At 30.8% G+C, this 13569-nt stretch overlaps 1 protein-coding gene across 2 annotated transcripts in view; it reads right to left on the bottom strand.

The window, feature by feature from the left end:
• Positions 1–8595: 8595 nt before the first annotated feature.
• LOC125066556 (pyrokinin-1 receptor-like) overlaps positions 8596–13569 on the bottom strand; it is a 49943-nt gene continuing 44969 nt past the window's right edge. The window contains exon 6 of one of the 2 annotated variants that reach the window (XM_047674680.1): positions 8596–8888. In XM_047674680.1, coding sequence (XP_047530636.1) covers positions 8679–8888 — 210 coding nt within the window. In that variant the 3' untranslated portion in view covers positions 8596–8678. The remainder of the gene's footprint in view (positions 8889–13569) is intronic. The other variant, XM_047674681.1, reaches the window with a different exon arrangement.

The following is a 13569-nucleotide window of genomic DNA, read 5'->3' on the forward strand; positions in this document are numbered from 1 at the left end:
GATAAATATTTTTGTTTTTATGTAAGTAGTATTTGGGTTAATTAAATGAAAATAAAAAAATGATAAGTTATCCTATCTTCGGTTACGAACTAGCTTAATTCCATTCTAAATTTAAAATTCAAATAAAACGTAATATTCTAAATTTAAATTTAACATTCAAATTCGGCTAGCAAGGTTATTTTATAAAAACTTCTTATCTTCTCACTCTACTCGTGCAAAGTTGAAAACCGACTTATATTTATCATTACGGGCGTAATTTAGTTTGGTCATACGTTATATTATTAGGTGTCTCGTTTAATTGCTATAATTATTACAGTGAGTGTCTCAGATCACTTTATGATCGTTTTCTGCGATGAATTTCGAGTTCGTTCCCACAGAATAGGAATGTAGTTTATTAAGCTTGTAACAAATATCCATTCAGACTAACGTTGATATTTATCTCAATGTATAAAAATAAAAGTTTCTTTGTTTGTCCTGTGCGTTGCGTTCGTATAATATTCGACCGATTGAGTTTGTACAGTTGTTGTTGACAATAACGTGTTAGTCTCGGGCATAGTAACATCACTATACATGCAATAATAGTCGCGCTAGTCGTACCGGATAATTGCTTACAATTTATGAGATATTGCAACTAGCGCCGAAAAACGAATGTGGGGCATTAGTCAGTTATATTTTATTTTCATTTCAAATAGGCAGGCTTTCTGGCAAATGGGCGACTTAATGATAAGTGGTTATCAATAGCATTAGGACTAGACTAGACTATTAGCACTGTAAAAAACATTAATTAAACATTGCCAAGTGGTAGTGCCAGTAAGCATCAGTACTTATTTATAATTCTTGTACGTCATTAAATATTCGTGCTTTACATTCGTGGGGGTAGAGCGCGCCAACCTTACATAACCAGAGACAACCAAGATGTGAAATTCACCCCAATTTGTGTTTGTTAATAAACTAAATTAAATATATAAATCAAAAACAACTATTATAACGCTAGCTGATGCAACGTTCAAACCTGCCTTCCTACTTCATTTAGGTTCATAGTTTTAATGAGTGTATCTATAGTAAAAAATATATTATTATATTATCAAATCACCAGACATCATCACCGTTAAGGAAAAATATACACATATTTAGATTATAGAAGATTTACATACAAAGCCACTAAATAAAATTATTTAAAGGAAATATTGAATTATCTATACTATTTATTAATACTTACTTACTTTAAATTCTCAACATAGTTATACTAATAAGTCTATTTTTAATATAAGTTTATAATAATATTAGTTTAGTTTGTTAGCTATAATATAGGCGTAATCAACTAGACAACCTACGGACCGTCTAATATTTAGAGAGAAGCTTTGGTCGGCGATAGGAAAGAGAACCTGTAACCGTGTCGATTAACATTTCCATTGTACGACCATTGCTTTAATAATCGAGGAAACTCTATCTCTATCTCCTTTTGACGACCTCCGTGGTCGAGTAGTGTGTACACAAGTTTTCATGAGTACGCCATTCCTGGCTGAGTCAATGTAGAAAAAGCTCATTAGTTTTCTATGTATTGTATTGGATCTGGGTGTTTGAGGTACCGTCGTTATTTCTGATTTTCCATAACACAAGTGCTTTAGCTACTTACATTGGGATCAGAATAATGTATGTGATGTTGTCCAATATATATAAGGAAAAAATACATATATCCTGCATATAACACATATGATCAATGTATATGACTATAGACTTCACCGAGTAATATGAAACTATGACGACAGCGATGAAAAGAAACAAATGAAATGGACAAATCTCAAATCGTTATGTAACTCTCGTACATATGTGTCATCGAATCGCTAACAGACTATTGCTCTAAGATTACCTGAAAGACATATATATCTCTTTAGCTATAGGTCCGCTTCTTTCCTATTTTATTTTATTGCTTTTAATGAATTGTTTTGTCTCGATACAACAAAGGGTATTAATTTTATTATAACCTTCATTAAAATATAACACCTCGCCTTATTGCCGGCCTTATTTTACACATAACGGCCGGTTCATTTTCTGCCCAGAGGATCGGAATGGCTATTCCACGTAGAAATTCATCCCACCATTCCACGAGATCATGATTTATACAGTACCTATTTTTAATATTTATTTGTATATTATTAAGGTTTTAATGTAAATAATTATTAAGTAAATAAATGTTTATCATATTACATATAAGTAATATCAATCGAAACTCTGTTTTAAGTAAGATTTCATAATATTGACATCTTTCATAATAATAAAACTAATTTTGTTAAACATTCTAAAGATCTCATTGTTCGATCTCATACCTTATGAGTAATATATTTAAGTTTTGTTTTCCCGTTTTAAAATTTTCTAATTTGGATTTATATTCCTCAGTACGGTATTTTATCTTCGTTGTGTTAATTTCAATTATTATTGTTATTAAAATTTGATTTAATATTTTATATATCACTTTGAATGTAACCCACATCAGATATTAATTTTAAGTGCTTAGTGATAAGTTGATCTTGTAACTTTTTCAATAAATTAAATAAAAAAATAAAAAATCTAGATTAGTTAGATCTGGTTTAGATAGCCCTAAGCTAAGATAATGCTAAGTTGAAAGAGATAACTATCATAATTACATTCGTTGTTGTTACTAACATTAACTAGCATTCTCCTACTATCGCAAACAACTCGCAATCAAAACTTTCTGGTATTATTATATGAGTGCGCTACTTTGTCCAATGACGCGAAGGCAACTGTGTTATTGTTATTAATAATGTTTTACTTAAACTTATTACAAGAACAATGTTCTATTACTAACTGTCCGCTGAGATATCAAAAGAGAAAATTAACTTTTCTTACGTTTATTTATATCCATTTTTTCTTAGCAATTTATGTTCTTCAGCATATTTAAAGTGAACATTGCAAAATGATTGATTATGTATCTAGGTATAAGCTAATTTGTTATATTCATACATCACATATATTTTTATTTTTATAATTCTGCGAATGATATGAGTTTGGTATGGAACTATATCAAAGTATATCGAAAATAAGAGTAATCAAATGAATAAGCGTTAAAAATATTTTCTGAAATAAAAGAGTAATAAATCACAAACAAAAGTCCACACTAACAAATACCTAAGTAACAACATCTTACCCCGGGAATCCCCCCTAGGAATTGGAGGCCCGTATTGGTGGGCTGACCGTCAGGGCGTCACGGTAGTATGCGAAAGCGATCCCGTGGCGCCTACCGATGAGACGGAGAGGGTACCGCTGGTTTTTTAGTGGGTATTACGGTGTGCCGCTAACATCTTGGGCACCGGCGAGTCCCACATACCCCCCCACTTCCACGTGGGGGAAACGCGTAATGCGTTTTTGCAGCGAAAAAAAAAAAAAAGTAACATCATCTCGCGAGCATCAAACAAAATATCGCGTATTGCAGTTCTAAAATGTTGCAATCCCACCCGAGTGATTATAGTGAAATTACATGGTACAGTTATTTTGCATTAATTTTTTAGTAACCAAAAGTTTTCTATAGGTTTGGACGCGATGTGTTATGCCTTATACCTTATCGATTAATCCCCCTCTCGGTTAGTAAATTAAAAAAAGTAAAGTAATAGCCTTTAGATTTCCCACTGATGGGCTAAGTCCTCTTCCTTTGAGGAGGTTTGAAGCTTATTCCTTTTATAACTTGGGTTTCTTCAAACGAGGCGTGGCGGGGGCGACTGGTGCAATTCATTTTCCCTAACGGCCGTCTTCGCGTTCTATCATACCAACTTCACTACCATTTACCAACAGGTAGAGTGTAGGCATTGGCAGAATTTCATTGTATTTAGACACATGCAGGCTTGATCACAATGTTTTCCTTCACCTCCTAGCATGAAATGAATTATAATTACAGGTTTTTAAGCACATAAAAATTCAGTAGTTCTTGTGTGGGTGAGAACCCGCAATAATCGGTTCAGGTTATCTCGCATTCTATCCACGGGGTCATCTCCCCTCACCGGATTGTTTCTCTGTTTCTGGGATAAATCCACCTCTGTAAAATTGCAAAAACATTTTCTAATATTTTCTTTCGTAGCTTTTACTATAAAGACATTTAAAACCACATCAACCCAATATTATTCCAGATTTATAAATTTTAGATATATTCACAATATCATATTTTATGGTAACTATTTTACTATGTATATGTATAATTACCACTATAAATACTTCCTTTACCATACAACAATATCATATAAATAATGTTGGATCACTCTGCATCTTCTACCGAAATTTTTACGGGGAATGTTCCGAAGAATTGTTAGGATTAATCCCGGCTGCTGAATTTCACTTTCGGACATCTCATCAAAATCCAAATATCACCCGCATCACCTAGATGTCCGAAAATCCTCAAAAGCGCGCTTTCTAAGACATTTTCTGCCTCGCACAACGACTCTGTGTAACCAGCTTTCAGCTTTCATACCGAACATATAAATAGCATTCTATATATTTAACATACATATATTTTATTGGTTCCCGTCTTCTCTATAGAATCTATATTTTTTCCAAACCGGTAGCGTTAATTAAATAAAAATCTCACACATACACTTATCATACAGCATGGTTTCGCTAGAGTAGTACCCTTAAATCTGTGGGTGCCGTAAGAGCCAAGTAAGGAAATTTATGCTAACCGCATTAATCTTCCGAGTACGTAAGCGTTCAACCAACATTACGGTGCTATGTAACCTGTCCATTGGCAAATAATTTCCAAACAGTCAGTCCTAATACTTGAAAGCAAACAATATTTAAGCTAATGATAATCTGTGATATTGTATTTTATAAATAATAAATATTAATTACTTTATATGCGAGAACAAAATTTAATAATACCTTTTGTAATCGAATGTTCGTTTTGCTAATATGACCGAAATTATGATTTTATTATCCGTCGAAAAAAATATTGATATTTTTGGCGGGCTTTTACGATAAAGATGCACTGACAGCTATAAAAATGGTGGCCTTCGAATTTGTAAAATAAATTCAAAGATTACTGATTACGATTAGTGTTTATTTATATACATATGAGAGTTTGAAATTAATTTTACAGTAAATTATTTAAATAACTTAAACGGTTGAAAGATATTTTTCTAACAAAATCCTGATTCGATGTTACGAGCTGCTGATCTGGTGTTATGAGAACTCCAACTCTATTATTATCACTAATTATGCTCCATAGAAAGAAAATGCAAAAAAACGTAGGTACACATGATGACAAACTTCCATTAAATATAAATTATCAACATAGCAGTTGAGTTATACTCCATACGATATATCATACATATCTTTATTGGTCAGTCTATCTCAGTGAATTTACACAAAACCTTAATAAATTATACACCTACGTTCCTCATAAATCAGTACGTCCATTGCTGAAAACCTTATAAAAAATCTGATTGGTAGACCTTTATAAAATAAATGAAAAAATCAAAATAACATTTTTTTTTTACTATATAGTTAGACGGACTGGCAAATGAGCCACCTGGTTGTAATTGGTAACCTAGACATTTGCACCGTAAGAAATATTAACCATTCCTTACAACACCTTGTACAAATTTATGTATTCAATATATGTAAGCCATTTCATGTCCTATTAATGAGATTTTAGGTGTTAACTACTTTCATTTATAATATTGATTAAATTAAAAAAAGAGATTTACTTGGAAAAATAATAAACCGGCAGATGTTGTTGCTACAATTTTTGAAGCGGGCAGCATTAAAAAAAAAGAAAACATTGGCGGGAAATTTAAGATCTCTTCTGGATATGCTGGAACCGTTAACATTGTTATAACATTATCTTACATCACTGTATTGTTTTACATTCATTGATTAACTTGACAAATAAAGAAAACCTTTATTAATTAATTTCGAGAGTGATACATACAACTCATATAATTACGCCGTACAAATAACTAGCAGCAATTAATTAACAAATAACTTTCTTTTACAGTACCAACCATTCTTTTGCAATAGATCATGATTTGAATAGACTTCACATGGTGCTCATAATGTAAACCAGACAAAAAATCGATTCCAAGAATAAGCGATACAATGATAACAAAAAAATAACAAAACCAAAACTTGAAGCAATAATTAAGACAAAAGTGAACACATATTTATAACCACACTAACAAAATACATTTTACGCCTTATCCCATGGTCAGCGGTAAGTACCCAGAAATATTATTTCACCTGATCGGAAAAACCCATTTTTTTTAAACAATAAATTACTAATTTCAAACAAACTACATACGAGTGTATGCATAAATAAAAGCTTATCGTCATGTATAAAAGTCGTTCACCGTCATCGTAAAAGTAGCCCTTATTCCGCTACCACATGCTTTGTAGAACTGATACTAGATACTAGATGAACCCTAAAATTTAAATATCATCACAGTATTAAGAATAAAATTTTAATATTTTTTGTTATATTTTATTCTAAAGAAAATACACGCCGTCCAAAAGATTATTGTGACTTTGTACGCAGAAAACTACCTTTCTTAACTGCTAATCTATGTAAAACCCAGCTCTTTCATTATATAAAAAAACTTTTAAACAAAAGCTTAAGAAACTTGTTGTGAGATTGTAAATATAATAGTTCTTCGTGGTTCAGTTCATTTATAAGAGGTGATCCGGTAGCGCTGCTTTGTTTTCATGATTTACTTACATCGTTTTTCCATCTTTCAAAGGCAATCTTCCATAGAAAGTTTATGTACATTTAGGTAACTGTCTCTCTGCAATGTTAAAATAGTAAAATAAAACTGCTTTGATAAATAAAGTAAAGTAACGGTTGGTAAGTGCCCACGGCTTAAGAAACGCCTTATCTCCTTTTTTGTAGATAGATAGTTCCATCTGACATATCCAGGTTTTCTACTGATATTTTCCTTGACCACAGAGCAAGAGGTAAAGTAATTTTCTAGTCACTAGATCAGTTGAATCCAATATTAATCGTAATATTAATCGTAGAGTTGATCTGTTGCAGCGCCCTCTAGTGGCCACTGGCAGTCAAACCGTGTAGCAAACTATTGAAACAAAACTTATTAAGTTAAAAATATTTACATTTTTCGCATTAAAGAGTATGCAATGTCAGATAAAATACTCAAAATATCTTGTATTTTAATATATATATTAAAATTTAAAAAATTATATATACATTGGACTATTTATATATTTTGACAACAGTATACAATAGTTTTTGTTGTACTGTGTTAATGATTTAGTTATTTATAAATATTATTATTAATCGGTCATATATAGTCATATCTCAAACAGATATATTACGTATTTTTATTCTCATAAAAATAGGACTTCCTAACACATTCATATAACTTAAAACTGAAATTAATAGTAAATTAAATAAATAAATGTTCTTATTAATTTAATGTTTGAATATATCTTCTCTCTGGATCTAGCTGCACCCCTTCTGGAATGGAATTAACGTGACGTATGTTCATATTATTCAATGTAACTATATCTGATATGGAGTCAATATTATTTTTATTTTATTTGGTAATATCACACTGGAAAATGAAAGCGTTCTTCGTTCATATAAAAATTGTATTTTCATGTTCAATGTCCGCAAACAAAACTGCTAAATAAAATGTACCTTATTAATCTTATAATTATTTTATATCACATTTCACGCATAAACACAAACATAACACTTACACATTAATATCAAAATATAATATATATTCCTTTTTGCCTAAAAATATAATTACTTATATTGCACTACCACTTCTTATATAAACACCTTAATATTATATATCAAAGTACATCACATTTAAGCCCGGTTACTTTATTCAAATAATATTTGTTACGCTTATGGGTAATAAATTTATCTAATTGACGTCGATTTTTTTGTTATTTATACACTGATATATTTAACATTTACCGCACCATCCGTAAGTCGCAACGCAATGGAAGCTGAATTTAACTTACGTCTCGTAAACGTACTTCCATAAGCCAAACAAATTGTCTCCGAAAATAGTAACCGGGCGTTATGGTATAACACCTAGCAAAGTCGCGAACAAAAATCGTTTACCGTTACTAACATCGGAGCTCCAGTGCTCCGGAGTTAGCAGAGTCAAAATTGTCTGGCCATTTAACTTTGTATTACTAAAAGAATCACAAAAAAATATGATGAAATTAAAAATCGACAGCAAAATTATTTAAAAATTAGTAATTAGCAACTGTACAAATGGGATACGCACAGGGAAACGCGACCGGTCCCAACAGCCAGATGGGCAGCATCCCCGAGCTTTAATAAGAACAGGAAATCAGTTGACTAAAAAGATTACCGAACACTTTGCTAGCTCTCATACCATTAGACGACACAAAATAATGTATTACCAACATGAAACTCTTTTTTTCATTCGCATTATACATAAAACAGACACCCAGTATCTCGTTTATTTATATATGTAAAAATTAATGTATTTTTATTTGTCCTGATTCGGGTTTAATACCATAAGTTGCGCGCGTGTCGTATCGAATGACTGTTTACAAAACAATTTAAAGCGGCATTGCGGCCCATGCCGGGTATTAGCTAGTTACTGATTTCATTTCAGATTTTCCTTCAAAAATAAGTTTAGGATGGTCTATCGAGCACCCTAAACTGACGTGTCTCAGGTAATTGCGCCAATATTGCAGTTAACTTGGTACATGAAGGTTGCTAACTCCTCTCTACTTAGCTCCTGATCGAGTTCATGAAGACTGGAATTTGAAATGCTCCGTGGTGAAGTGCAGGAATCTGATCTCTCAGGTAGATGTTGCTTCCAAATCCAACTGACGTCTGGAACCTCCTTTACGATGGTGAGATCGGACCGATGATAGGACTGAAAATAAAAATAATTAAAGATTAGTTTATTGAAAGTGTAATTCTCTTATTACACTTTAATAATTAAAACATTACTACATATCATAACTGGCATTTGCACACGCACAACAATCTCCGTTTATATAAAATATGCTTAATTCAAGTAGGTCCTTGCGAGGAATATTGAATGATCATTTTACAAGATGCATTCAAAGCCATCGACAGTTCGCAATGTAGATTCTATCGAACCAGCTAAAAACACAGTAGTTACTCTTTTCCAATAATGAAATTGCATAGCTTGAATAAAATAAAATAATTATATGTCCTGCATGAAATGAACGAATGCTCTCTACTTTTAAGAACAAACTTGACGTAAAAGCCAAGTAAGATTAGCGTTCCTTGAAACAAAAAATCGCAACAAAAGAGAACGCAAAGATAAGTTATATAACAGAGTCGTACGCTTGCTCCGATTTACTTAACGATGACGTGGTTTGGAAAATACAGTTTTGTTTTCTTTTTTGTTCTTTTACTGCGATTTAGAAATAAACGACAAGTTATTTTACTAATCAAATCTATGAAATAACCGTATTACTATTCGCTACGCTAATTCAAATGCCTCAATAACTCCCAAATATAATGATAATGTTATGGCACTTTTAGAAAAACTTTTTCTCTTTCTTTATTTTAAGAATCTTGCACTCGACGTCCCATGGATTATATTTGTAGTAAAACTGTTCCGGTCATAATTTTCTCTACCTTTCACCTTTCAGCTTAGGAATACGAATATCTACTTCCATTGAATACAAATGAACTATCAAGTTAGGAGTAGAAGTAGTATTCATGTAATTGACTTCCCGTTGGTTGAATAGCTAGTCTTATAGTTAGCCAGCTATAAAAGCTAAAAAGTAAAAAGTTTTTGCGTTTTCCCGTCAACACTTTCCAGTCATATCGGATTACTGTCCTTTCAGATTATGAGAGTGAAGATAAAGAGAGTGAAGATACTTTCATTTGGGTTTATGCACACACTTCTATACAATCCCTTTCCCAATTGTGTAGACATAGCCGCCTAATACAAATAGTTGGAATAATTTTATGAAGTAAAACCCATGTGTAAATGGGAACAGGGAACTACGGAGAATAGCACACAGATGAGTCTTGTAATTAATAATAATAAATGAAAATATTTATTTGAACAAGTGTCAGAAAAAACAAAAAACCTTCATAAAATTAAGTAATATAACATATTTTAATTACTCTATTATTTTATTGTGTTCTGACATTTAAAATGAAGGATGAGAAAATTTGCGAATATAAAACTTGAAATAAAAAAACGCATAAAACAAACATGTACTTATTGCTCACATTTTTATATAATATTCATAATTATATTCATTTTGATTCCCAAAATACAACGTTGCTGGGAATTTATTGAATAAAACATTGTTTAAGAATAATATAATATATTATATCATATATGTATATATATCTTGGAATCCGCTTCTACAACATAGGTACATAATTATAATCGTAATGTAGTATTTTAATTTAAAGTATTGTAATACTTTATTCTTTTTCACGACACATTCGTGTGGTTATTTTTGTTATAAAAATAATATTTAATGTATATTTTTATAACTTGTATTATATTAAATTTATTACTTAATAAACAAAAAATAATATAAAAATATGTATATTATTGTTTGTTATATTTGTGTCTCCACTTCACGGGACTGTCTGCATATTTTTATTACCAGGTAGAAAATCATATTAGAAGTAGCGTATATTCTAATTATAATTCAACGGGGAAATGCTGCTAACATCCTTGCCACCATTCCACGCGGTCAAGATTTATACAGTAACAATTTATCAGGGACTTTTAGAAATTTATAGAAATCTATCGTAATTGCAATGGTTAAATGTAGCGTTTATATATTCGTGTAGGTTATCAAAATATAAATTTAGTAGAAGTATATATTATTTTTTCGATTTTTATATTTTCTATAGAGCCACATTTTAGATTGTTCATAAATTGCATCAAAATCAAAGCGTCCAAAAACAACGAAAATAAAAATTTAAATATAAATAGTATTCAAGTAGGCTTAGTCATTTTAAGAGATATTGCCGGAGAGATCGGACAAGCAACTCAAAAAAATATAATTTAAATATCTTTTTAAGTCTGTTTTTATCCGTCCAACCATTTATTTTACTTTTGACAGCTCGAGCACCAATCAATCAGTGTTCCTAATGCGTTACCAACTCCATTTCTTACAACCATCGGAAATTTTATATGAAGTTTTAATCCATCTTCCCCGTAAACTTTAATCTTGCAAAATATCGAATTTTGTTATCATTTTAAAACAGTTATTGTACAGTTATTGTACATGTAGACTACATACACTTTTTCGCTAATATCTCTGTTATTATTTTATGTTGTACTCAATTTTTTAATGTCATACTTGTACATGTGTGCTTTAAATTATATTGCAAGAATAAAACCAACCTAACCCGTAACAACGCTTCTTCAACACATCTACTTACATTAAAAATAACGTATTTATCCTATTAGATATCTTTATAACGCAAACTGACAGATGACAGCCATTGTTTTGTAATGCACAAGAGCATACAAGCCCTTATTCCTTTAACAATTCTACTTCGTGCTCTTTACCACATACGTCTTGTATACCTTGATGTTATAATATTAAAGTATGAAGGACTTTTTTCTGTTTAGTTTAGTTTTTTGTTTAGCTACAGTTTTAATATATTTTTTGTTCTTCTTAATAATATAAAATCAAATTGACATTTCAATCAAAATATAATTCGTAGTGATATCAGAAAAGAGTTATATGCTACTACATGCTAAAAGCAAAATTTAGTCCTTTATGTCAAGAATATACCACACATAATATAAAGTCGCTTCCGTACCTATGTATGCTTAAATCCTTAAAACTACGCAACGGATTTCGATGCGGTTTTAGAAGTGGGAGTGATTCAAGGGAAAGTTTTATATGTATAAACATTGATAACTTTAGAGGTTTATAAAGTAATGTAGCAATAAAAAATTTTTTTTTTCGCTTACACTGTAAACACTTGCTGAACCCTACGAGATAGATATAATAACAAAACAAAATAAAGCTGTGGAGGTTGTATATTAAGACAATCGCAGTATATTTAGTATCAGCATTGAACCCGTGCGAAGCCGGGGCGGGTCGCTAGTTTGATATATATTTAAGTTGGCATAAAAGTGGCTATCGAATGTTAATGTTAATTGTCTAGGTTAACGGAGTTATTATACTGTCTATAAGTTAATAATCTATGTGAATTATGTAGTTTATTATTTCATCTGTTTGAGGAACCTCGGTTTATGATAAAAACGAAGAAAAATAATGCATCTGACTTAAGTTACACAACAATGTCACACTTTAGAAAATCTCATAATAAGTTTATTTTTAAAAAAGTTAAGGGAGAAACATTTTTAAGGTGCTTTAACATAACCTATAATTCAACTATTATTTAATTTATTTTATTACTAAGATTATAATATCGTATTTGACAACTGTTTTAAAGTACTTAAAATTAATAATAATGCCAACATATAATTTCACATGCTAAAAATATGATTAAAATCATTCGAAAGCGATTCGATTAAATTGATTTATGAAAATGTAATAAACAGAAATCGAAATTCTTATTCCTATATGAGATCGAACTTCCTAAGGCATCCTAAATCAGCAACAAGATGTCATAAAGTAATTATAAATCAATAGAATTACTACTTTTAATGCGACATTTACTCTTTTGCTTCTTTCTGGTTCTGATGAGATGCACTTAAACATTTTCTTGCACATTATTTTTTATACTAGTCAATATTCGATTATGTCCTTTAAACTAAACAGAATCAAGCATATTTTGTATATTTGTAAAACTAAGTAGTCTCAATGACGACTATCACAAAACAGAGTGGCGCCAAATCTTGTGCAAAACCATTTGACGTATTATTTTTGGTGTCTATTTCAGAATTTCTTTCCTTTTCCTTAACCCACTTCTTCACACATTCAGACTATTCGCTACTATTTTCACATTTGTGAGCATGGAGGAATATTTTCCACTTTCATGGACTTTGTTACCATAAAACATTTTAACGATTTCTTTTCCTTATGATATATTTTCAGTTCCAACCATCGTTCTAATCCTAATACACTGATGTAGAGCAATCGTCGATTATTATCGCGTAATATATTTTATTGAATCTTCTGAACCCCATCCATAATCGTGTTCAAGGAGCGACTTTCTTAACAAATTCACTTAGATCAAAAATATTTATATATCAAAATATTATTACTTTAATACCAAAAATGTTGTTAGCTTACTAATTTTATTTCAATTCTTATTTGCGATAAGATTAAGATTTGACTGCAAATACATTAGGTATGGTATTTCTTTTTTTTTTAAAATCGTTTTGACATAAAAAATGTAATTTATTGCAACTAAATATCTTGTATACACATATGTACATAATTGGCCCGCATAGTTCTATGCATAGAACGACCTACTCGATATGAGTCGTTCCATGGACACAACTATGCGAAATATGCAAAACTATAAGAAATATTTGAAAAATAAATAGTTTTACTACGTGGAATTTTTTTTCATTTCATTTCATTGTCTTGTCTTATCAATGACATGCCGTAGGCACATAA

Source organism: Vanessa atalanta, chromosome 9 (genome assembly GCF_905147765.1).
Source record: "Vanessa atalanta chromosome 9, ilVanAtal1.2, whole genome shotgun sequence".
NCBI lineage: Eukaryota > Metazoa > Arthropoda > Insecta > Lepidoptera > Nymphalidae > Vanessa > Vanessa atalanta.